Source organism: Anarrhichthys ocellatus, unplaced genomic scaffold (genome assembly GCF_004355925.1).
Source record: "Anarrhichthys ocellatus isolate YVR2014 unplaced genomic scaffold, GSC_Weel_1.0 scaffold5, whole genome shotgun sequence".
Taxonomy (NCBI): Eukaryota; Metazoa; Chordata; class Actinopteri; order Perciformes; family Anarhichadidae; genus Anarrhichthys; species Anarrhichthys ocellatus.
In genome coordinates this window covers 9,480,560-9,504,707 of record NW_022280035.1, presented here as the reverse complement: position 1 = coordinate 9,504,707, position 24,148 = coordinate 9,480,560, and the positions used below count along the sequence as shown (strand labels likewise).

The following is a 24,148-nucleotide window of genomic DNA, read 5'->3' as shown; positions in this document are numbered from 1 at the left end:
TGATAATAAACTTGAAAGCCACGATTGGAGAGGAAGTTAAATATTTCTTTAGTGGCTCATTAGGAGTGTCCATGTCTTCACAGTGCATGTGTGTGCCCTACCCTACGTGTACCTCAGTGTGTATTTTCATCTCCAGCCTTATGTATGTTAATATTCATGTGGAGTGTGTCCGTGTCTGTGTCTATGTATGTGTGCTTTTCTAAACATGTCCATCATGCAGAGCGCTCTGAGCATGACTTGGCTCTTCCTGATCTAATCAGACCTATCACATCCATTCAAAAAACACATTTTTCAACCCTGGTGTGTGTGTTTAAGAGTGTGTGTGCATTTTAAGTGTATATGCCTACCACTATTATTATGAGTTTATATTGAGTGCTTTTGCTTCTTAAGTTATATATAAGATATGAGATGTATAGTTCTCGTTTTTTCCCAGGACTTCATGACTTGGAGCATCCTGATGTAGCGCTGGCAGATGAATGGTGAGAGTTTGTCAGCGATGCTGTATGTTTCTGTTCTGACAATATAATCCACATCCCTTATTCAAGGCACACTGTGATTGGACTATATCCTAAAAATACTCTGTACTTGTAAAAATCAAACAAATCTACAATCTAACTGCAATATAATACTAATATAACAGCTTTGTAATCTGCAGGACTTTGATTTGATGGCTTGTGTCACTTGTTGACTTGTGGTTACCAGGATTGGGAACCAACATCTAAATAAATTACTGTAAACACTTTCCAAACTAATACTTGTAAATGGGAAAACCTTCTTTGTTTATACTTCACATTGTATTTATCATAGTTTCCTTGCAATGCAAAAGCAACTGAAAGCAACTGGACTTTATGTCCGATCTATATCTAAAAGCTCAGATTTCAAATAGCTGTTGTCAATTATGTCTGTGTTGCATGTTATTATAACCAATGTCCTTATTGTCCATTCTTGTAATACTGTAGGACGTACTGCAACACCGATGAGCACCCAGAGCACCGCCACTTGTCCCAGATAGAGGCAATCAAACTCTACCTCAGTGGACACGAACCCCACCTACAATGTCAGTTAAACTCTCCTACAAATCCTCCATTCCTTTCTCTGCTCATATAATTAAATATATAATTTCATGTATTATGGCTGGTTGGTGAATATATATATATATATATATATATATATATATATATATATATATATACATAAGTATATATTTGTTTTGTTAGGTGATAAGGAGCTGATTCAGGAGGTTCTCTTTGACGCGGTGGTGACTGCCCCTTTGGAGGCCTACTGGACGAGCCTCGTGCTCAATAAGTCTGAGTGTGTGACCCACTCTACTCTTTCTTTTCCATGTTCTTGTCTAAAACAGAAAAGGTTTCTGCATAAACTCAACACAAACTGAACCCTGTAGTAAAATACCTCCCTTTACTCTACAGAAAACCAAAAAATCTAAGGCTCTTGTAAAAGCCTCCTTTTTGTTTTGTTGTTGCTGATAGCAAATTATGATTGTGCACAAATGCAGGTTACTGTATGTAGTTGTTCTACACAGGAACTCTGATAAAGGGGTGGAGATAGCCTACCTGGGCTCAAGAACAGGCCTGTCCAGAATTAACCTGTTTGTGGTGCCCGACGAGCTTACAAACCAGTAAGTATGCTGAGTGTATGTATTCAGTCTACAGTATATGTATGAATGCACATTCATAAGCCTTGCAGTGCATGTGTTGATTGTCTCTTTGTTTATGATTCCAATCAGTAGATATATAGTGCTTTGTGTTTATACATCCTCTGTATCTTCATCAACTTTGTTTCCTGTCTGCTTCAAGAGACTTTCTGACAGCTGAAGACAAAGAGGGGGTGTTCAACGCCGATCACTTTCCCCTGTGGTACAAGAGAGCAGCAGAACAAGTTCCTGGTACCTTTGTCTACTCTCTACCTTTCAACTCAGGTTAGTCAATTCTCCCCATGAAGTCAAGTGTTTTTGGGCTTGGTCAGTTATTACTTTTAAATTATTTTCCGTTCTACACAGTCACCATTATTAGTGTGCTATAATGAAACTGATGTCATTCTGAGACTGGCACCACCATAGTAGACACACTCACATTTGGTCAAATGCACAATTAAAATGTAATACTCACATGATTTAGAAAGACCTTTTTCAAATTTCCTTCGTCCCCACTTTTCCTCTTTCACCCATATTTGGTCGTTTTCTCTCGCCATGCATATCTAACTCCCCTTCCTCCCTTATTAATTCTGGGCTGTGTTCTTGTGGACAGGACTGATTGCTGTGGGTTGAAATAAGATACGTTAAGAGGAGGTTCAGCCCTTTCCATTGTGACTTGGCCAGAACGCACATATAGACACACACTTACCAAAAAAAACACACACCCACACACGAGCACCTCACGCAGTTGCAGTTTAACTACGTCTCTAGAAAATGGTTTCCCTTCCAAAGGGAGAATGTGTTCTCATCTGTCCTCAGCCTCAGGCTTTCCATTAGTGCCAGCTAATACAAGTGATCTGAAAGCCTCTTATTTACTTGCCGGACTCGCCCTGGATGCACTCTTCCTCTCAGGACCGTGGCAGTTAGCTGTAGCCATGAAATAGTACTCTGTGGTATTTATGTTCTGTTTCTCTCTCTAATTACCCTGTGGTCAGTTTCAAACTAATACGGAATTATGATATGTGATGTGAACTCTGTCTGTGTGCCTGTGCTTGTATGTGCTTTTATGTGTGTGGCTTAGGAACAGAAAACAAGAGTGTTGTATTGGCCAGCACCGCCATTCAGCTTCTGGATGAGAGGAAATCACCCATAGCTGCGGGTAAGTGGGGACTCAAGTGGCTCTTTCTCTCTCACACACACACACTTCTACATTGACAGAGGCTGCAATATTCTCTTCGTTCACTGCTATGTAGGCTTTGTTTTCCCGCTCTACAGTTGTCTAACCCTACTTCTTTTCCTCTGTTTGAGTTGAAACACTCACTGCCCACATTTACTGACTGTGCTGCTTTTTTTGTCCATGCGCTTGCCCCTGCATGAACGTATGCTCAGAAGAAGGCGAGAGTGCAACATGGCACAGCCGTTTCAATCGAAGTGTATTTATGCTTGCATATATTAATAGAGGCCAGTTTCATAAACGCCTTTTGTGCATTTTTCCCGTTTGCTTGTTTAAGGCATATTGTGGCCTAGTGGATTTCTTTGTGGCCTGCCTCATCTCACGTCCTGGTGACTCAGAAGCCTCACAATGTCACGCCCATGTAATGCAACTTTGTGCAATCAGCAAGTTGATGGTATGAAGAGCAGCCCTTGTTCTGTTTGCCATCAACTTAGTTACCGAGGAAAGAAACTGCTGATTAAATGGAAGAAATGGAGGAATTTGGGTTAGGATAGAGATTGTAAAACAGTAGTTGTGGTATTATCTCTAGGAAAGTTGTGATATGTTCATTGATGTCATATCACAATATGATAGTCATCGTTTTGTGTATTACCGTATGTAACAAGGGTTACAATATTGTAACCCGTGTTCTATAAGCATAGGCAGAGCCTTCGACTGGACTTTATGGGTAATATTCTCCTCCAATCATAAACACGCATTGTCCGCTGAAAATTTGCAGGACATGCCTACCCGATAACATGCGGACCCCACAGTATATAAGGCAACACACAATACTATCTGCCATCCTACTCACTCTTTAATGAGCGGCGTAGAAGCGTCAGGGACCATTGGTAGAGGAGTTTGACTGTGCTCATAAAACTAGGGTTACGTAACTCACACAGGCTCCACCCTCTACTGGACTCACGGGTACAGTGGGTAAAGCCTGACGAATGCACACCCTTCCGCGACATAGATTCAACCCAACCACACTGATCCTAACCGCCTAGAGGTTAGTTGCCACAGCCCACCTACTTCTTTATAACCTAGGTCGCCACAGCAGAGAATTAGGGGGCCCCTGCCAACCCAGGGAGAACTGAACTGGGTTAAAGCTGTGCTGAATAAACCGCCGGCGCTCCCTTCTCCTCACGGTCGCGTTCTTACGTTTTGTCTCAGCTTTCCTGAGGGTGAGCAAGCGGCAGCTGAGCTATGATTTCGACTTCATTCAGACATTTAAAGCGTTGAGTGACTAATGAAATGGATCGGAGGAGCCCTTCAGTGGTGATGGGAGCTCCCAGGAGATCATCCCGGTCCTTCCTCTCAAGCGCCGTCAGTCCTTGCCACCCATGGCGAAAATGTCCTGCTCTCTGCGCGGTTTGCGCCAAGGCACACGAAGCAGGGCCTCGTGAACATCCGTCCCGGCGATGAGGCCGGGACATGACGGGCACTGACAAGATTCTTGAAATGGAGACTCCATCTGTTGAAATGAGCAGTCAGTGGGCAAATCACCATCCCCTGAAGATAAAAACGATGGCCAACAGAGGTGTGTGCTGCCTTATAAACTGTGGGATCCGCACTTATTCGGTTCGGCACATCCTTAATTGGCCGGCTACACTTGTGTATATTTTCAGTGGTCAAATACGTGTTTGTAATTGGAGGAGAATATTACCCGTAGAGTATAGTAGAAGGCGGAGCCTGTGCGAGTTAGAACTAATGCAATACTTTTACTGCAGTACTGTACAGTACAGAGGCGGATGACAAGTTAGAAAATATTTTAGATGTAATAAGTAAGTAAGTAAGTAATATAAAGAAAGTTGGAAGCTCCTTGTTTGCTTTCTCTGTTTACCCTCTGCATGCCTTTTGGAAATCCTGTTTTCCCGCTTTATTTTACATTGACAGCTTCAGAAACCCAGTAGAAATATCTTGAAAGTGTAAGTTGTTGCAATCCTTTCCACAGCCCAACATATGCGCCAAAGAACAATATGGAGCACAGCTTTTGCCTCATATACAAGCTTCTTCATATAATTATATTTTTAAGTTCACCTGTCAACAGATGAGGGCCAGTAATGCCAGTAGGGGAATCACAGAAAATGTCTGGTCAGAGGAAGGAAAAACTGGAGAAAGCAGAAAGTGGAACATCTTTTGGAAATGCAGAGATAAAATAAGAGAAGAAATAAAAGGGCAGAGAAAGAGAAAATTATTTCATGGTGCCTGAATGCGTTGACATGAAAGCAGTGCATTGTGGGTACTCTTGGCCTGGGGGAAACCACTGGAGCAGAAGGACAGAGATGGGAGAATCTGTGCAGTGCCACAATGCACACACAAACACACATACACATAGAGGATGCATCAGATTTCTTGCAGAGCAATACGCATTCAGCCCACAGTTTACACCAGCCCACGGTATTATTTGACACTGCTGACTTGGTCTCTGTTGTTTTAACATAATATCATTTTCTAAAATGCTGTTTAGCAGCAATTCAAAATGACTGATCAGTAACAAGGTTTCATGATAATCCTATTTTTACATTGGGTGCTGATGTACAGTAATGACGATCATGCTTGTCAGATTGGGGGATGTCTGTAAGGATGATTTTATATAAGAGAGTCAGATGGGAGGAGAGATGTAGGCTGGAATGCAAATTTAGCGTGGGCCAGTTAGGGCCAGTTTTCACTGCCCTGTGCTCCACTGAGCTGTGGACTTGTGAATACGCTGTACACTAACTGAAAAGGACAGGCTGATGACATCACACACCATTGGCCCTGCAGACATCACTTGAGTCACAATGTTACCGTGTTCGTACATACACGCGTGTGTATTCCAGCGTGTCAGTGTGTGTGTGTGTGTGTGTGTGTGTGTGTGTGTGTGTGTGTGTCAGTGTTTGTGGTCACATCCTGAGCCACGTGCAGCGAGTTTGCCGCCGTAATATACAGAGCCACAAAACTCAGGTCAGGCGTTAAGACCAAAGCCATCTGTGTACATTCATGTACCTCCACACCACACTGAGTAAGCTTACATTCATGCTGATGGCAAATTATCGATATATAGATAATAACTAGACACGTCACAAGCAGCTTTTTCCCAGAGAACCAGTGAACTCCATCAGACATAATAATGATTCGACAGAAACTTCATTAATCAAAAAACTAAAATAATTACAATTTTACTTTGCCAACAACATATTAAACTGACAGGAGCAAAAACACCATGCAATGTCTACTAATTTCAAGATTGCCTGTTTTATTTTTTAAACAATTGAACAATTGGTGAAACAAAGAGGAATACGCTTCAACAGCAGAATACACTCCAAAGTGGACCTCTTTTTTTTTTTTTTTTAAATAACCCTCTTTTAACCTCCATCCTATCAACATATTTAAAATAGAAGGTCTAGAAAACTGGGGTCCCTGAGGACCTCAAAAATGAAATACTGTAAGATACAAACATCTGAGCAAAATGCAAATGTATTCATCCCAAAACCATAATTAGTTATGTAATTAATGGCATCTGAAGAAAAATAAACGTTGTTATTTTAGAAAAGTTGCAAATAATTAGCATATTATGTAAAAAATACAGAGAGCAAATGAGGAAATCTGTGTGTGGCTGCATCCGTGTCTATTTAAGAATGGTCATGTCATTACCCTGATAGTGTGTGATACTTTAGAAGAGGACCCGTGGCAAACATCTTAGCTGTCTATTCCATTTCATCTATTAAACTACATTGGCTGCAATTGGGTGCTTTAATACATTGGTATTTAAAATGATTATTTAAAAGCACTTATTAAAACAGAAACAGAAAACAATGATATGAAGTCATTAAGAATAAATTGATTGACAAAGCCCTGAAAAATTGGAATGACAGAGCAAAGCACATACGAGTTATAAAATCAGTATACCTCTGGGGTCTGCTGGGACCGCAGTTAGTAGGATGAAGGGTTTAAGATACTTTCTGCAAATAATTCTTAAATTAGTTGCCAGTAGACGTATAGTAAGCAGGTAAAATATTTCCCTTTATTTTATGTAATACATTTTGAATGACATGACTACCATTATGTAATCAGCATTAACTCACAAACAAAACTCGACTGATCTCAAAAACTGTAGATCTAAATGTTTGTGTGTGTGGGTGTGACTTTGTGCAGCAGGATGATAATTCAAACTCATAAAGCTGTAAAGTTATTTAAAAAAAACAACAACAAGGCTGAGTCCAGGTGTTGTTGTTGTTTTAGTTTGTTTCATTATTGCTTCAATGAATTTCCCATCTTCACCTCAGTTATCAGAAAAATATCCTTTAAGAAAACATATATCCTTCTCAAAACGATATCACGTTATTAGGCACAGACTCTTAAATTCTTTGTAAATTTGTGCATACAGTAAACATCTCCACACGCGCACACTCAAGCACATGAAATACTGACACAAACACTCTCATTTTTGTTCTCATACGCTCACGTCAATGATATTAACAACAGAACTTAACTGACAGCAGCTGCCTACTATGCATTACCTCAAAATCAGACTCAAAATGATGAACAACCAAAAGACAACTAATTCTGAAATCCATTTTTAAATACTAGAGCTTTGCTATTATACCTACAAGTACACAATTATAAATATATAGCAATTTGTTCTGTGATATGCATTTCTCAGAAAAATTGGAATTGATTTCTTTTGGATTCTTTGGCCTGCCCCACGAACCCGCATACAGTAGAAGGTACTCTTCTCATCAGTGCATAGTCAAATACTTGTGGAGTTTAGCTACCCACGTCTCAGAAAGGAGGTGAACATACGCACATTCCAACACATAAAGAATCACTCACTCTTCTTTTTTCACACATGCACTAACACATGGCAGATTAGGTTAAAGGGTTGAGGCCCAGGTTTTAGGTCCAGGGTTCATGTTATCATCTCTTAGGCGATAGCATTCTCCAGTGATTCCTTCTCATCTGCTTTGGCATGGTCTGCCCCCTGTGCTGCTGCCAACTCCTCGTTCTTCTTCAGCTCCCGCTGATATTTGGCCATGATAGCGGCGTAAGCGCAGCCGTACACTGCTGCAGCCAGCATCATCAGAAACACAATCCCACACACTACGCCGGTGATGATTACTGTGGCAATTGCATGGCGCAAGTTGACAGGCCGGTGCCTCTGCTTAGGTTCACACTCTGGCAAACCCCCTCCTCCTCCTCCTCCACCACCGAAACCCTCCCCCATTGCCATGGGGACATGGATAGCGTGGCTAGAGGGATGAGCATGGTTGCCATGCGTGTGGCCACGCAGTAGCCTCTCATTCTCCAAGTGGTGTATGTTCGCAAACAGGTAATGGTAGCTTGTGGCCATGCAGGAGTGGAAGAGCTGGTAAGGTACTTTCTGCAGGTCTTTGTCCTTCATTTCCTCTGGCTGGGAGCAAAGCACCTCATCCACCACTCCACCTTGGGATCAGAGTTAAATAGTTAGATCAGAGAGGGACAGCAATAGACGGACTGAGGGGCAGGAAGGAATAGTGGGGCATGCATCAGTCGGGTGTTGTGTATTATAAGTACATTACCTTCTGTTAATTGCCCATTTACTTTCTGGCAGCTTACTACAGAGGAGGCCGCAATTGTTTGCATCATAGCTGAGCCTTAACCAGCCGATTACTCGAGATATTTATTAGTGTAGGGTGTAATGGCGTACTTTAAAGGACTGTATTAGCAAGTGTGATTTGATTTACACCTCAACCACTGCAGCTCAATGAATCAAGTCTGTTAAAAAAAAGTGAAATAGTTAAGTCTTTATCAGTTTCCCACTGTTTGTATCTTAAATCTCTCTGATTATTCATCTGTCTCGGTTTTCATGCTCTGTCACACCCTTCCTTTCTGCCTGCCTGATTAACCGCTGGCTCTCTAATAAGCACACATCCTTGTATCTGGGTCCATTGTTTTGGTTTGCAGTAATTAGAATTTTCAGCCTCGAAGACGAAAGCTGTGTCAGGGTAACATAGGCATGTAGGCGGGCCAGCCAACTTCAAGCGAGTGTAGCTTTCACTGCACAGTGGTTATATGTTATCTAATGCATGCTGAGGTTGTTCTAGCATGGAAAATAATGTACTTGCCAATTTAACTCTTAATACAACTCTATCTCTGGCTGCAGAGATCACCACCATAGTTATAAAAGCTGCTGCATATGCCTAACATTGCAACATTATTCGTATTGCTTCATGGTACTTTTAATTTAGCTTTAAGGTCAGGCTTTGTTAGTGAAGACAGTCACAATTATAATTTTACTGTAAATGTTGTAAGTCGTCACCATACATTATCCAATACGGCTCATACATGCATGTGGTCACCTCCAAAACACAGCCCTCATCAGATGTTAATAATAGTTTAAAAGCCAAAACAATAGTACACAATAGTATAAAAGCCTAAACACCCTACATTCCTTCCTCAGCTTCACACCAAACAGCATGACACACGCACTCATTCCAGCATCTAAAAGGTCTGGACAGACCTAAAGCCTGTTCTTAACTGCACTATGTAAATCTCTCCAAGCACAAAATATATAAACATTACATTCATCTGGGGTCAGTCAATCTATTTTAATCGCTAAAATAGGCTCTTCTCTCATATTGTTCATTTTAATACAGAGTCCAGCTATTTCTAATCCAATAGTTTCACGATACTTGTGTTTAAAGTCAGTCAATAATGTAACATTACGATAAAATAATCGAATGCCCAGCAGGAAAGGCATTGAGATAAATGAAAGTTTGAAATGTTAAAGACATTGCTCCAGCCTTTACCTGGAGCTTCTGTGGTCTAACCTTTAAAGAGGTAGGTCTCCAGCCAGAGTTTGAGGCCTATGAGCTGGCAGTCGCACCTCCACGGGTTACTTCGTAGTGTGAGGCTGTCCAGGTGGGTCAGGGCCTCCAACAGGGAGCGGTCCAATCGTGTTAGCCTGTTGTGTGCTAGCCCCAGGTGGCTTAGGTTCCTCAAACTATCGCCTATGGCTCCAGGCAAACCCCACAGGCTGCAGGTAGGGGCATGGCAAGGAAACAACATAAGATACATTTAGCAATGTGCGATCAATTCTACAGTGTACATTGTTTGAGAAAGGACAAATAACAAAATTCTATCTGTTCGGTTTTGTTGCTTAACCTGTTGTGTGAGAGGTCAAGGTGTGAAAGCGAGCGGATAGGCCCAAGCAATCGCTTGTCAAGCTCTCTCAGGCTGTTGTAGGCCAGGCTGAGGCGCTGTAGAGTTCTGAGACCAAGCAGGGCAGTCGGTGAAACAGATGTTATAGAGTTATTAGATAGATCGAGAATGCGGACAAATGGTATTTCTCGGAAAGCCATTGATCCCAGCCCCCTGATACGGTTATCTTGGAGATACAGTTCTTGGGTGTCTGGATGCAGTCGTCGGGGGATGTCATATAGGCCTTGACCCCGGCAGTCTACTACCTTGGTGTTGCTGTTGCAGTTACACTCCTTTGGACAGGCATGTGACAAAGAGAGTAGGGATAGGAGGGCACACACCAGTACCACTGTGGAGACAGGAGGACATACTGTTAGATTAAATATCTAAACGTATGCTTGTGTAGTTGCAACTAAACATTTTCTAGGATGTCCAAAGATGTGATCTCTTTCAGCAATACCCTAGACTGCTATTTGATAATTGTATACATTCACACCACAGTCTTCAATTGCCATAATGACCATCTTCACTGAAGTAGATAAAGGCTTTTGTCACAGAAAATAAACATTTAAGTGCACACAAATGCATTTGAAAATATAGTCTTTAGAAAAGAATGCAGTCTTTTAGCTTTTGCCCAGATAGTACTGTTCTTTGTCTAATATACAAGAATGTAAACTTATTACTAATATGCCAACTCCCACTTGCCACCCTCCCCTAGACAGAGGCCCTTAGTGGCTTCACCTAACACTCATAACCCCTCACCCACACTGCACCCACACATAAATCCATATGCAGCAGATACTGGGTGTCTGATTCCCTTTGAGATGACTTCACATGTCCATTCCTTCTGGAGCATTACAGCAGTATTTATAGCATTGGCTGGGCTAGCTCGGGGCTCAGTGAAATGAAGCTCAAACCCAAGCCTGGGAATGAAGCTGGCTCACAAGTTACAATCGTAAATCCTGAACAGATTGATTAGCTGCACCCTGTTTATCTCCATAGGCATAAAATGTTGTTCTGAGACCTTCTGCAGCCATGTTGCTGTTTGGGTTTATTTAATGTTTTCTAAAATGGGAGTTATCTCATTGTCTCCCGTACCAAGGGAAATGCCGCACAATAATCTTTGCCTATGGTATGCCCTTGTGATGAAGCAGCTTTCATTTTTATAGTAACCTGAAACAGCAAAATGTAATTGTTTAAATTCTGTGGCCACACAACACTCATACACACACAACTGCTGTTATGCAGCACTATCACTTGGAAAATACTCAAGCCTCCCTTCCACGGATCCCCTAGTCTTTGAATATACCCTATTGTAACATAGTTCGGTAATTAGAGTGACAGTGTCCCATTTACAAGCACGTAATCATCTTGTCTTTGCCTGGCTGGTGAACATCATGCAGTTGATTTTGATTTACAGACTTAGAAATACCCAGGCGCTCCCAGCTCTAATCTCAGGTGTTAGTTTGGTACAGCGGCTCTTGGCAGTGTTCCTCTTATGATAATGTGTCGCTTGCATCAACAAAAACAATCAGGAAATGGCTGAGTTGAGGATTTAGTGTGCTATTGTGCGAAGCGCTGTGTTGATTGCAACCTTGTTAGTGAAATTAGAGTGTGTGTGTGTGTGTGTGTGTGTGTGTGTGTGTGTGTGTGTGTGCGCGTGCAAGAATGCATTCAATCACATGTGCTTGCACACGTCTGCACTTACTCATGAACAAACTCATATACATACAATGCATGAACACACATAAACAGCATTAGCTCAGTGGAGCATTGTAACAGCAGCTCTGGAATCAGGTCAACAGAATGGCTCTTTGCTCTGATGTGTCCCTCCAGCCCATAGTACACATAGAAAAGCTTGTAACGACATGCACACACAGCAAGTACTGCTTTAAATCACCTTGATACCAATGTCAATATCTATACACAACAGGAAACACTCAATGATAATGTACAACTATAACCATAAAAGTGTGAATGCAGTGCTGACATCTATGCATTTAGATTTTATTTCACGAACTGTTGTGAGCAAGGAGCAGTCCATGCTTCATTACCACTCAGTTATACAACAGTTTACACAACATACTAGACTTAGCAGTTGAAAGTAGCCCACCTAGCCATGCACATGTACAATACAAACACACACTAACATACACAAATGCATTAATTTTGATATTCTTCCCAGTGGTGCAGCTCCTACCTCTCATATCTGCCAGTCGTTCTTGGGCCGCTTGCATTCAATCTTCTTTTAGCTCCCTTTTTGGATTCTAGTGACTGTCATTGGTTGATGATCCATTTGCCGTCAGTAGTAGGTTGAGAGTAGCTGTCCTCACTCTCATCTCTGTGGGCTGATATGGTCAATCTGTAGGAAATAGAGAGGCCGTGATCAGCAGCAGAAGCCTGTGTTGCCCTCAGGATCCCCAACGCTGCCTGCACGGGCATGAAACCCCATCAGAGCAGGCAGATCAGATCACAGAGCTTACTGCCAGCCAGTCTGGGAATCACTGGAGTTAGGGAGCTCTCTCTCTCGCGCTCTCTCTCTCTCTCTCTCTCTCTCTCTCTCTCTCGCGCTCTCTCTCGCTCTCTCTCCCTCTCTCTCTCTCGCTCTTGTTTCTATTTTCCCTCTTCTCTTGTTGCTTGATTTTATTTTATTTCTGCTCCTCTATTACATCCATTGGGAAATGTGATGGGGTGTCATCTCCCAGTGGACAGCTGGGAGATGACACAGCTTCTTAAATCACTGCTCAAACACGTACGCTGACATTCGCGTTACCTCCTAATGCTCTGGCAAGGCTTGAACAAGACAGAATTAGAACTGGATTGTGTTGTGTCAAATACACAAATACTCAAAACACTTCAAGATCCAGTGAACACATTCGGAGGAAACCCATTGTTGTGGAATGCTCTGATGATACTATGCGTGAGCCGTGGGCTGAAGGGCTGGCAGAACACACCCCCAGCACAGCAACACAGAACGCACGAATGCACACATACGCATGCACACATGCACACAGCAGGATATTAAGCTGTTGCAGTTGTTGCTGGGTTTTTTTTTTTGCATGTCAATGGATTGACTGTTAAGCTTATATGACCTCATGGGTCGCTTGAAGGAGAAGCAAAAAAATGACAAAGAAGGAGACAGGAAGAGATTAATGATCAAATCATTTTTAATGATGAATGTGATTAAGCTTACTATCCGGCCTTGCCTTGTAGGACCCTCTCTAGTATTTGCCCTCCTGTCCTTCCAAATGTATATCCTTTCCTCTGCTGAAGTGCATGACAGTTATTTTCATTCTGTCATATACAGTAAATAGTGAAGTCAATATGTGTCACACGCTTATACTTATCATTGATTGTGGTAAATGTGTAAGAAATCAGCCTTGAGCAACTCATGCACACATAAAGATACGTTTTAAAAAACAATAGATGCCAAATGTAGTATTGATGTATAGGGTCATGCGCACACACACGCACACACACGCACACTTGCATCCACACTCACATTCACTCTAGCATCCACACTCACATGCACACTTGAGTGGTCATGTGCACCTGCATAGGCAAATACATCCTCAAATGTGTGATGGCACCTTTCCTAAAAGCCCATATTGTTGATGTGTACAGACTGCAACGTCTAAAAATATTAAGCATCAAAGAGAAACAAAACATGCCCTTCTATTCCTGCTCTTGGTCATAAATTATCATTATGTGCATCTCATGTGATGCATTAAATGCGTGTGGCATCAAAGCCCGAAGGGCAACCTACAAAGATGGTTTGTATGATTTTAATGAAGGTTTCTATTAGATCTTATGGTTCGTTCAGAGAGCTATTTGAAATTGGTCCAACACAGATACATTTTTTTCCAAATGTTTTTCAAATAGAATCTTTTATTTGGATTTTGCAACAACGATTAGTCTCAATTTTGCCTCAACAAAAACACACAGGATGGAGAAGTCATTGGAGCGTAGGTCTTGTAGACTGCTGGCATCCTTAACAACAGCTTCCTGTTCTGCGCATCCTCTCAGCATCTTGACATGATCCGCCCCTGCGCTGTGTTGCTGTGGAATGCACCACCAAATTTGCAAATCCCTACATCTCTCAGACAGCTCTGTGTGATTGCGAGACTTGAATGTGGGTTTATGCTTGTCCTAAAGGTGCCGTCACTGGGATGTGAACTGATGCATACACTACACTCTCAAAAAGAACAGAAACACCTATGCTTGTCCTTTCTACAGCACGTACATGAGCACAATCATCCACATACTCGAATGCACCCTTGTGCTGTGTACCTTTATGCAATCCTTATTAGAATCCAAAACATCTGTAGGATTTAAACTGGTTGTCATCTCTCCCTGCCTGGAATTGCACTGATAGGAGAATGGTGATGGGGTGGATTTAACGTCTCTTCATCTTTGGACTCATAAACCCAGCTCAGGGCATAAATACCCCCAAGTTCTTAAATCATGCCGAGGGAAATTAAATTTTACCCCATAGTACAGAAAATATCTGAGCATTAGTGAGACGGATTTGGGCTTTTCTCTTTTTGCTCTGAGCAGACTTCCAGGTAGCAGCCAACATTAATGCACTTTTAACCTCTAATACACTTGTACAGAGTAAACTCCTGTACTGCTCGTATTGGTATTATGGTTCCATGAAATATTTTTCTTGCTGAACAGATCCTAGAATATACTGTAGATGTATTCATTTTACAATTTCATAGAAGTTGACTATTATATTACATCTTTGAATTATTTGAAGGTGCCATGTTTCAAAATCCACAGAATATTTTTCTGATAACTTCTTCCACCTCCTTATCTTTTTTTCTGTCTCAGTCACTTCTTTGTTTTTTCAGCTTTTTTCAGAGTAGATGATCCTGTATCTTTATGATCTAGGTTCTCCCATGGTTTAATACCATGTGTGTTTCCATTGCTGTTGCCCAGCATCTTAATTTAGCCTCTCCTCCTGGGTTTTCCATGTGGGTGTAGAAATGGTGGGCTGCTGAAAGGATCTGGCAAAGCTTATGACGAGATAATCTGCACCTGTTCCTCTGGGCAAGGGCTAAAACAGGCCACAGCAGCACCCCACTGCACACTGAACTTGGACAATCGCACAATTGCACAAGCACACTAAAAGAAGTGCAAACCATTTATCATTGATAATTCTCTCTTCACGTGTTGGAATTTATTGAAGCATTTTTTTTAAGCTTTAAGTGAGGATGTTCATGTTTATATGGATCCTATCTACATTCACACTCACTGTATCTATATGTGTGTTGAGACTTCATGGCATGGCATTTCAACAGCGTCATTTGGGTTAGACGTCAAAATCTCACCTATGTGCTAGATTTGGGTTAAACCGTATCACTGGCATCTCACTGGATGAGGGCCATAGGCACCACGTGGGATGCCTGTGATACAGCCGTGATGTCACTGTGACTATAAACATCAGCGCTACCTACAGCTCTGTGCCATCCCACATGGTTCGATTCGTATGTAAGGGGGCGCAACAACGGCTTTTAAGAAAACCCTAGGAATAGTTCCACATTCGCTGGTTGAAATCCCGAAGGAGGAGCGAATAACTTATCCTGTACTCCGCCACCTTTAACCTGCAATAACCTAATGTGTTATTTGAAGCATGTTAAAGCATGTTTGAATAATGTTCTAGTAGAAACCCAAAATATGAAAAGTATGACCCTGACAATGAGCATGATATGTCCCCTTAAAATAGGTTCCAACGCCACATTCTTGACCATTTAGTTAACTACCTGTGACTGCTCTGCATTTGGATAAATTGTGCTCCTGGAAAGACTTGCAGACCCTAAACGCTTGGCAAACCCCCACCGAGTGAAAGCTAAGGTCCTCTGAGTCTTAGTAGCAGGGGGTAAAGGGAGACGAGGGAAGTTAAAGCCTGTGGTGAATGTGTCAATCTTTCCTCAGCCACCTTTGAAAAAGCTGACATATTTTTTTCCAGGCAAGGAATTCTAGTCAGATCTGTGCATTTAGGGACCTGCTGGGATGAGGCTTATGGAAGTAAGAGCAGCTCTGTATACCAACTCTGGAAATTCGATGGATTTCATGTGGTCACAGTGAGAGGTCTGGTTTAGAATTGTGTGAAACTGCATTTTTAGTGTGGTTAAACGATCAGTGCACATGTGTGCAGATATTACAGTATTCTAAACAAACACAAATATAAGCTGACACATGTATGATGCAGTCACCCTTTTGGCCTATTTGGTCCTGCAGGGGTTCACTGTAATGGACAAGTCTGTGCATGTTTTCCCTCGTATGGGGTTAATGAAAGATTCACTTTGACTCTGTGTTTATATTAATAATATCTCTCTTGCCTGTAGGATTACTTCTGTTATGATAAAGATCACAGTGAACTTGCACTTGAACACACATGTCCAGTCGCTACGTCTCTGTGACTGTGTCGTCTCTCTTTCAGCTGTTGGCATCCAGATGAAACTGGAGTTCTTTCAGAAGAAATTCTGGACAGCCAGCAGACAGGTACACATGCATAAACACACATCCTGCATGCTTACATATTCACATGTATACCACAAATTGTTTGGTTGAACTTTTAACATTTAAAGGTCACCAGTCTGTTTCATTCCATTTATTTATTTATTCAAAAACGACTTTGGAAGGCAGTAAAGGTTTTCAGCTGACAAAAGAATGAATCTATAAACAGCCTAAATATTTGATGTGACACCCAGATACACAATGCAGATGTATTGTTTTTATCGTACAGTGTGCAGCATTAGATGGGAAATGCTCCATAAGCTGTGATGATGAGGTTGGTCAGCCTTCCTTTTCTCCATCAACCATACATTATTCTGTCACTTTTACTTCTTACAAATGCTTGAACACTTTGTTTTATATTTAACAGAACATTAACTGCTACCTCATTGACAACAACGGCTTTGTTCTGGTAGCAGAGGACTATACTCTGGTAAGACACTGACGCACAAAGAGACACATACACGTATAGAGCCAGATCATGCAAGATTAATGTTAAAGATTGCATAACAATCATAGCAAATTTCCTGCAAGCAAAAAACACAAGGGACATTTTGATGCTATTTTAATTTAAGAGGAGCTATTAGCGCAATAGCTTGTTCTGACACCAGCAACAGTAGGCTATAAACACAATTGGGTTTGTGCCAAATGAGAGTCTATAATTTATTTGAAGTCAGATTACATCAGAGTGGACTGAGTCAGTGCAAATCTACTGTACCTCTTGCATTTGTTTTCCTATTATAATTAAAATATTTTCCCTGCATCACAGTTTTTGCCTAGACTGCTCTCAAGGAGACATGGTGCTGCCCTAGCATATACCCTCTGCTTAGATGTCCCCAGACATGCTGTCACTCTGGCTTTGTCTCATCTAGAAGCCAGTCCGCTGGCTGTCGCTGCCCTTCTTCTGCTTGTTCTTTTCTGTTACTTACTTGCTTACTTTATTTGATCTTAATTTAGAGGTGACGGAGCATTTTGGGTTCCTCTTGTCAAGTTGTTTCATCTAGTTGTTGTTATGTAGAGATCACCGAGAAATCAAGGTAACAGTGATGTGATACATTAAAGTAGTCAGTAGGTCCGGGTGAGCGGGACGATCTACTAGGCTGTGTCATTTCTGGTAGGAGTGTCAGAGGTAGATGTTTGATAATGGTTTGATAGCTTTATTCCTGTGGCATCACCTGGTTTGCAGCACTTTGGACAGGCAGGATGTCAGGCATGTGACTGTGTAAGTCTTGGATCACATTGGGCCGTATGTTGAAACAATTAATTCATACAGAAAATGGACAACACTTTTGATTTATCAAGCCTCTTGAATGTTAAGAAATCCAAACAAACAATTTTTAAATATCACCTTGTGGTAAGGAAAATGATGGAGAGGGGAGGCGGGGCATAGCACACAGATCAGCTTAAATCAACAATGAGATTGTTGTTCTTTTTGCAGAAACTGTAATGATGGCTTTATGTGTGGGAGATTTCATTCTTAGTTCTGTCCCTAGCATTGTGCGGTGTTGTCTGTGTGCTTTAGGGTTTGGCAATTAAAGGTTGTGTCCACTTATGTACCTGTAAGACAGGGGTCTTCAATTAAAATTCCAAAAGGTCCAGATTGAATGTCCCCGGGCAAAGGTATATATATATATATATATATATATATATATATATATATATATATACCGTGTATATTCAAGAAGCCTAGTAGTAACAACGTCTCTGTGTAGTCAACAACTGTCAAATCAAATAAAGAAAGTACATGAATTATATTTTAACAATTATTATTCTCACTTTTCAAATTTAACTGTATGGATTATAAATAATACATAGAAATACATAAATAAATGTTCTTCTCATTTCAAGTACAATAAGATCTGCATTAAAGAATAACTGATATAACAGAAAGCTTTTCAAAAATGTGCATCTTAAAATAAAGTAATTCATTTTAGAAAAATTAATTTCACTGAATTGTCCTGCAGCTTTAAATTCAGTTCATTCAGGTGTGAAGTGATGTCAATCAAAAAGACACAATATTATATTTTTGTAATTTAAAAAGAGAAATGTTTCTGCATGGACTTTATCTGTGGTTATTAACACTTGTTTCAGCTCTATTATCTCTGTTTACATCATTGTTGGGCAGTGAATTCATGTGTTAGGATTCTGATCATATTGGACTCTTGGGTTTATTTTCTGTGTCTTCATTTAGATGTGAGTGGGAACGTTTGCTCAAAAGAGTTGTGCTTTGTCTCATAGTGTCGCTTCATTTACTGCTTTTAATAATCGTCACGGTCTCTGAACATGTGAGACACACTGGTTATAAACTGTCCGTGTGAAGAATTAACCTATAAGAGTCTCTTCATTCTTGGTTAAAGACTCTGGTCTCTCTGACCACTTTTCTCTCTTTGGAGAACGTCATGTGAAATAACTTCTCTGACTCACGTATTATTCTCCTGCTCTTCCTTCTCTTTCCTCGTCTCTCCCCCGGTGTGTGTACATCTCGCTCGGGAAACTTGTCAGAATACTCATATTTGATTGGCTGACCTGCATCACGTGATGTGATTTACAACGCATTGGTCGGTGTGTTTCCTGCACCGCTGAACAAGTGCCGTAAAGGCTGAAAAAGCTGCGCCGGTTAAAATAGAATCGCTCTGTCAAAATAAAATCGGTTTTAGGTCCTGGGTCCGGATACAACGGCGTCTGGGTCCGGATCCGGACCGCGGTCCGCCAATTGGCGAGCCCTGCTATAAGAGCTTCTAGCATTATAATCATATCGTTTTAAGGTGTTGAACCATTTTGTTATGACTTGTTATGCCTCCGCACACCAGCCATGGACTCAGAGATGAACTGATTCGTTTTGGTTGGTCATGTCCGTCCCATAGTGAACATGATTTCTCAGGAACACGTTGAGCAAATTTCTTCAAATTTGGCACAAATGTCCACTTGCACTCAAGGTTGAACTGAATAGAATTTGGTGGTCGAAGGTTGGAGTGACTAAACAAAACACGTTTTTGGCCATAACTCAAGAATTCATGTGCTAATTATGACAAATTCACATGAATGTCTGAAAGGGTAGAAATAAGATGAAGTGATGGAATTTTGGACAGACATGGAGGCATACAACAGTGAGGTGGTAATTTTAGTTTTATTAAATAAAATCAACTTTCTCAGACAGGAAAATTCTTTGGCGAAGCAGAGGGGGCTGTAATGAGTAAGCTTCTGCAGATGGGCTCTTTCAAGAGGTAAGTTTTGCAAACTGCACTTGTGTGGTTGTTTGAGTGTGTACTTATAAGTGCCAGCACAAGTGTATGTATGGGTAAGTGTAAATGTATGTGCATAATATCAGGCAGGCCACAGAATGAGAGCATGTCTTCCCTCGCGCTGACAGCTCTTAACTTGGCCAATCGTGTTGAGCTATTCAGCGCTGAACTCCGACCCCTCGCTCAGCAGAGTTCTCCGTTAGGGGATTACAGCAAATCCTTTCCTGAAACGGAGGAATTAGGAGAAACTTGAAGTCACACACACACACAGACGCACACACATAGACACATTCACACAGATATTGCTTGTTGTGGAGCTTTGTCTCCTGGAAAACGCCAGGAGCAGTGGGTGGCGACTTTCTGCAATTAATTTAGAAATTTAACCCTGGAGGATAACTTTCCCAGTATTTCAGAATAGAAATACAGAGAATCAGTCACAGACATATTTTGTAGTTTGACTGTGGAATCAAACTGGTATGGTCCAGCATTTGTTGAATCTTTAAAGACCGTGGTTGCAGAAGCTTAAAAAGCACATTTCCACCACTGCAGTTCCGCCTTCGGGAAATGGGTGAGGAGATTTCAGCTATGCTGTCTCAGTACATAATAATCATAGGTGGCAAATCATCGCACAAGTAGACAACCACGCCTGTTTATCATAAGGATGAAGCTCAAAAGCTAACAGCTTCGGTTTACAGTCCCTCTCATCAAAACAAAGGGGCTACAAGTGCTTTCACTGAATCTTTAATGTTGGATGATGAGAGATTGTTTCCAATGAAGGCCGATGTATGATGATGAATGAATAATATGAACGGTTGGTTAAGTATTAGCATGTGTAATATAGCTTATATATCCTAACACTAATGAATCCAGTGTGATCTGTCCAAACCCAGTGCCATCTGTGGAGAATTAATGTGTTAAGTTGCAGCACCGTTTTTGTCTTGATAAAAGAAAACAAAAAAAGTGTGCCACTTAAAGTTTACACCAAGCTGCCAGCTTGGTGTAAAGCTTGGATTTATGCCAGCTTGGATTTATCCATCAGCATCAAGGCTGCAGATGAAGACCCATTATTTCAGTCTTTTGGATTATCCATCTTTTCAAACAAGCAATAAAAAGGGAAATCAATAAAAGTATTGAACGTGATGTTATGCTCCCATGCAAAGTAAATAAAGGCTGGCACACCCACACTCATATACAGCAGTCACACACCTTATACTCATACTCATAGACAGATATTGCATTGGTCTAAGTTTGCTGCTAACACCATTATGTGGCCTGGCTTAGTGCTAATTGGTTCCTGGCGGTGTGTTGGAGCTGTGTGTGTCACCGGTACTGTGACTGAGGTTTGAACATCGCCCAGGGCTGCGGATAGACTGGGCCCACTCAGACATCACACACATGCACATGTCAAGTATATAGGAACTTGTCCACAGGCTATGAGAAAGAGCACACAGTGTGTATGTGTGTGTGTTTATGTGTGTGTTAGGAAGCCCTTGAATAACCTCACCCAGACAGACCGAGACCTCACACCCTCAGGGTCTACTAAGCCCTTAAATCCTCTGATATCCCCCTCAAATATCCCCCCAAATCATCTACACACACACGCACACACACACACCTTCCTACATGACTTTGAGGAACCTCTCAGGGAGCTCTCGACTTTCAGTTGCTTTCGTTTTCCCGTTCTCGCCACATCCATCTAATATATTATCTGTAGGTAAAGTGTTGGTTAAAGCAGAGCCTTCATTCCTGTTCCCACACAGCAGTCCAAAAAGCCCCGCAAGCATGTTATAGTACAGCTGACGTGTAAATCAAGACTTATATCAACTTATCTGGGCTATATCTCCCTGACAAATGCATTGTGTTTCTATAAAAACATTCAATCTATCTTAAGTTCAGTTTATCTTATGTATTTTATGTCTCTGTCTCACTCTCTGTACTCTGTCCTCACTTTTCCACCTTTATCTTCTCAGGGTCACTCTGTATGACTACCAGGCTCTATGTTGGGTTTTTTCAGAAAGTAGTGACAGTGGACACACACTGTTGGATGTGAGTACTGCATTTCTTTACACTCCGTTTAACCTCGTTGCACTCCACGCGATGCAAAGTTGGGGCCGTGTATTGTATGTTTATGTGTCTAATCAATGTTTCCTCTTTCTTTCTTTTCTTTAGCCTTACTTTGCTTTCTTCTCAATCGTGAAGTGGATCCTGACTGAGCTTGTCATGTAAGACTTCTGTGTATGTCAGAGTGTCTTTTGTCTGTAATAGCGTATGCTTACTGCATACATATGCTGTTGAGGACGTGTATGGTGGCCTCTCCTGTCAATGTGTGTATGTGGCTATATATAAACTGTATGATTGTTTACGAGTCCCTCCACATGCACGTTGGCTTGATCATCAGTGATCATGAGCAGTAATGGCTACCTGATGTTTCCTGTAGCACGGGTAGTCCTGTGATGCCATGTTTTGGTTGCGGAGTCTTCCTGGGTGGTCTGTTGTCGCCGCAGTGCATCATGTGAGGATAGAGTTGTCAGTGCTAATTTTACAGCCGGTCACAGTGCAGGCAATTATGTGTCTTTGAAATATAATGATCTTTTGATTTATGTTTCTCATTTTAAATTGATGTTTTTCTTAAGATAGAATTAAAATATAAATAGTCACATATGAGTGAGTGAACATATCTGTGTAAGGTCAGAACTAAAGGGAGAAAATAACCAAATCATCCAGAAACACAAAATGAAAGATCAATAAAAGACGACCTGCACACCAATAATTGAGAACTTCCCGCGGATATTTTACACTCACTTCTTGAAGAAGTGTTTTGTGTTTAATTAGAATGAATGACTTTGAGGCATTTTAGAAACATATAAACTTGATGGAATGCAAAATGGATAAATGGCAATGAGAGAAAAATTCAAATCTATACCGTGGTTCCTTCTAAAACTAAATTGTTGATCTTTTGGGAAAATAGATCATTTCCCTGAATGTCTTTCTTGAGAAACCTTTGTCATGTAGGTAAAAAGTGGTTAAGATTCAGTGCAGAGTGTAGCAGTGTGTATTATATAAGCATGTGTTGGAGTGTATTGTTATGGTCGATGTCTTATCCATATTTAGATTCCTGGTGGAGTTCAACTTGTACAGCTGGTGGTACTCTGACCTCACAGCTAAAGGTAAGAGCACACTCTTTGGTTATCTGCTCATTCTCTCTCTGTGTGTCTGAAGCAGTCACACATGGGCACACTCATATAAAAGTATGCAGCTTGTACTCTAATTTAATAATAGTTTATATGCAAACAACATTATATACATTCCTAATACATATGGCTTCGGGCATGCACACAGCACCGCTCTTCATATTTATTTTGATTGTCTGTTGAAGTTGAAAACAGTCACAATGGTCATTATAATATAATAATTAGATACATTGAGTGCTACATTTTTTTTGATTCTCAATTAACAATATCGAATCAATAATTATACTACGGATATAGAAAGAATCAGGATTATTATTCTTACTGTGCGTTTTTCTAATTACAGGCTTTCATTACATGTCAAATGGGTCTGTGTGTTTTTATTTATTAATTCATTTATTTCATTATGGTGCTAAATTTTCAACATTCAGAAACAAAAATGAAAAGTTAAAAAAAAAAAAAATTATATTTAATAATTTAAAACACTTGTCCATTGTCAGAGAGATAAAGAAAGATATTGTCCCCTGCAAAACAAACAAAAATAAGACCAAAAAACAATTTTCTCTGAATTTTCTCAGATTTTGTTATTCTTGCAATTTATGTCATTGAAAGCACGTAAACACAGACAGGTTCTTATGGATCTCATAGTTCCTAATCATCAACTATATAAAGTTAACGTAATTGTGTTTCAGCCCAAGGCTTATACCTCAACATTACCATGTGCAGCATTAAATGAATAACACCTAATTTTCCAGTTTCTGAAACATGTGTTTTTTTAATAATAGTTTTTGCAGTTAACTTTCCTGTCTCGCAAAGACGAAAAAAGGAAATTAAGCAATTTTCAATCTTACATCTGCCCATAAAAACATTAATGTTTTGTAGAATGATCATCAAAATGCTGTTTTTTTGGGGGGTTTTCTTAGTGCACATGGAACAAAGTTCATTGCGTACAGAGTAAACAACCAGTGTCCTCAACACTGACCTCCTGTCTTCATCTTCACCATTTCCTCTCAGTCTGAGTCAGTGTGACCACTGGAAAAACAGAATAAAAAGGCACAATCCAAAACCTAGTGTAAAAAAAAATGGCAGAACACGTGATTGCCTCAACTGACCCCAGTGTGAGAGACTGTGTGTGTGTGTGTGTGTGTGTGTGTGTGTGTGTGTGTGTGTGTGT

The 24,148-nt window shown here is 40.8% G+C and overlaps 2 protein-coding genes across 3 annotated transcripts in view; one reads left to right on the top strand and one right to left on the bottom strand.

The window, feature by feature from the left end:
- cacna2d3a (calcium channel, voltage-dependent, alpha 2/delta subunit 3a) overlaps positions 1–24,148 on the top strand; it is a 106,181-nt gene that overhangs the window by 73,923 nt on the left and 8,110 nt on the right. For both annotated transcript variants that reach the window (XM_031845534.1, XM_031845533.1), the window contains 13 exons: positions 434–479; positions 960–1,057; positions 1,218–1,311; positions 1,541–1,636; positions 1,815–1,936; positions 2,733–2,810; positions 16,471–16,532; positions 16,777–16,821; positions 16,915–16,977; positions 19,698–19,768; positions 21,757–21,832; positions 21,956–22,008; positions 22,898–22,953. In XM_031845534.1, coding sequence (XP_031701394.1) covers positions 434–479; positions 960–1,057; positions 1,218–1,311; positions 1,541–1,636; positions 1,815–1,936; positions 2,733–2,810; positions 16,471–16,532; positions 16,777–16,821; positions 16,915–16,977; positions 19,698–19,768; positions 21,757–21,832; positions 21,956–22,008; positions 22,898–22,953 — 960 coding nt within the window. The remainder of the gene's footprint in view (positions 1–433; positions 480–959; positions 1,058–1,217; positions 1,312–1,540; positions 1,637–1,814; positions 1,937–2,732; positions 2,811–16,470; positions 16,533–16,776; positions 16,822–16,914; positions 16,978–19,697; positions 19,769–21,756; positions 21,833–21,955; positions 22,009–22,897; positions 22,954–24,148) is intronic.
- Positions 6,050–12,545, bottom strand: lrtm1 (leucine rich repeat transmembrane protein 1). The gene is made up of 4 exons (XM_031845535.1): positions 12,226–12,545; positions 9,990–10,374; positions 9,656–9,861; positions 6,050–8,288 (listed from the first exon to the last, which is right to left on the bottom strand). Exons 1-4 carry the CDS (start codon positions 12,260–12,262, stop codon positions 7,771–7,773), a joined length of 1,146 nt encoding a protein of 381 aa, XP_031701395.1. The 5' UTR covers positions 12,263–12,545; the 3' UTR covers positions 6,050–7,770.

Coding starts and splice junctions, on each gene's coding strand:
- lrtm1 (XM_031845535.1), bottom strand. CDS start 12,262: ATGCAAGCGGCCCAAGAACGACTGGCAGATATGAGAG. Junction 9,862..9,989: donor CTTGACCTCTCACACAACAG/GTTAAGCAACAA, acceptor CCCTACCTGCAG/CCTGTGGGGTTTGCCTGGAG. Junction 8,289..9,655: donor GGAGACCTACCTCTTTAAAG/GTTAGACCACAG, acceptor TCTGATCCCAAG/GTGGAGTGGTGGATGAGGTG.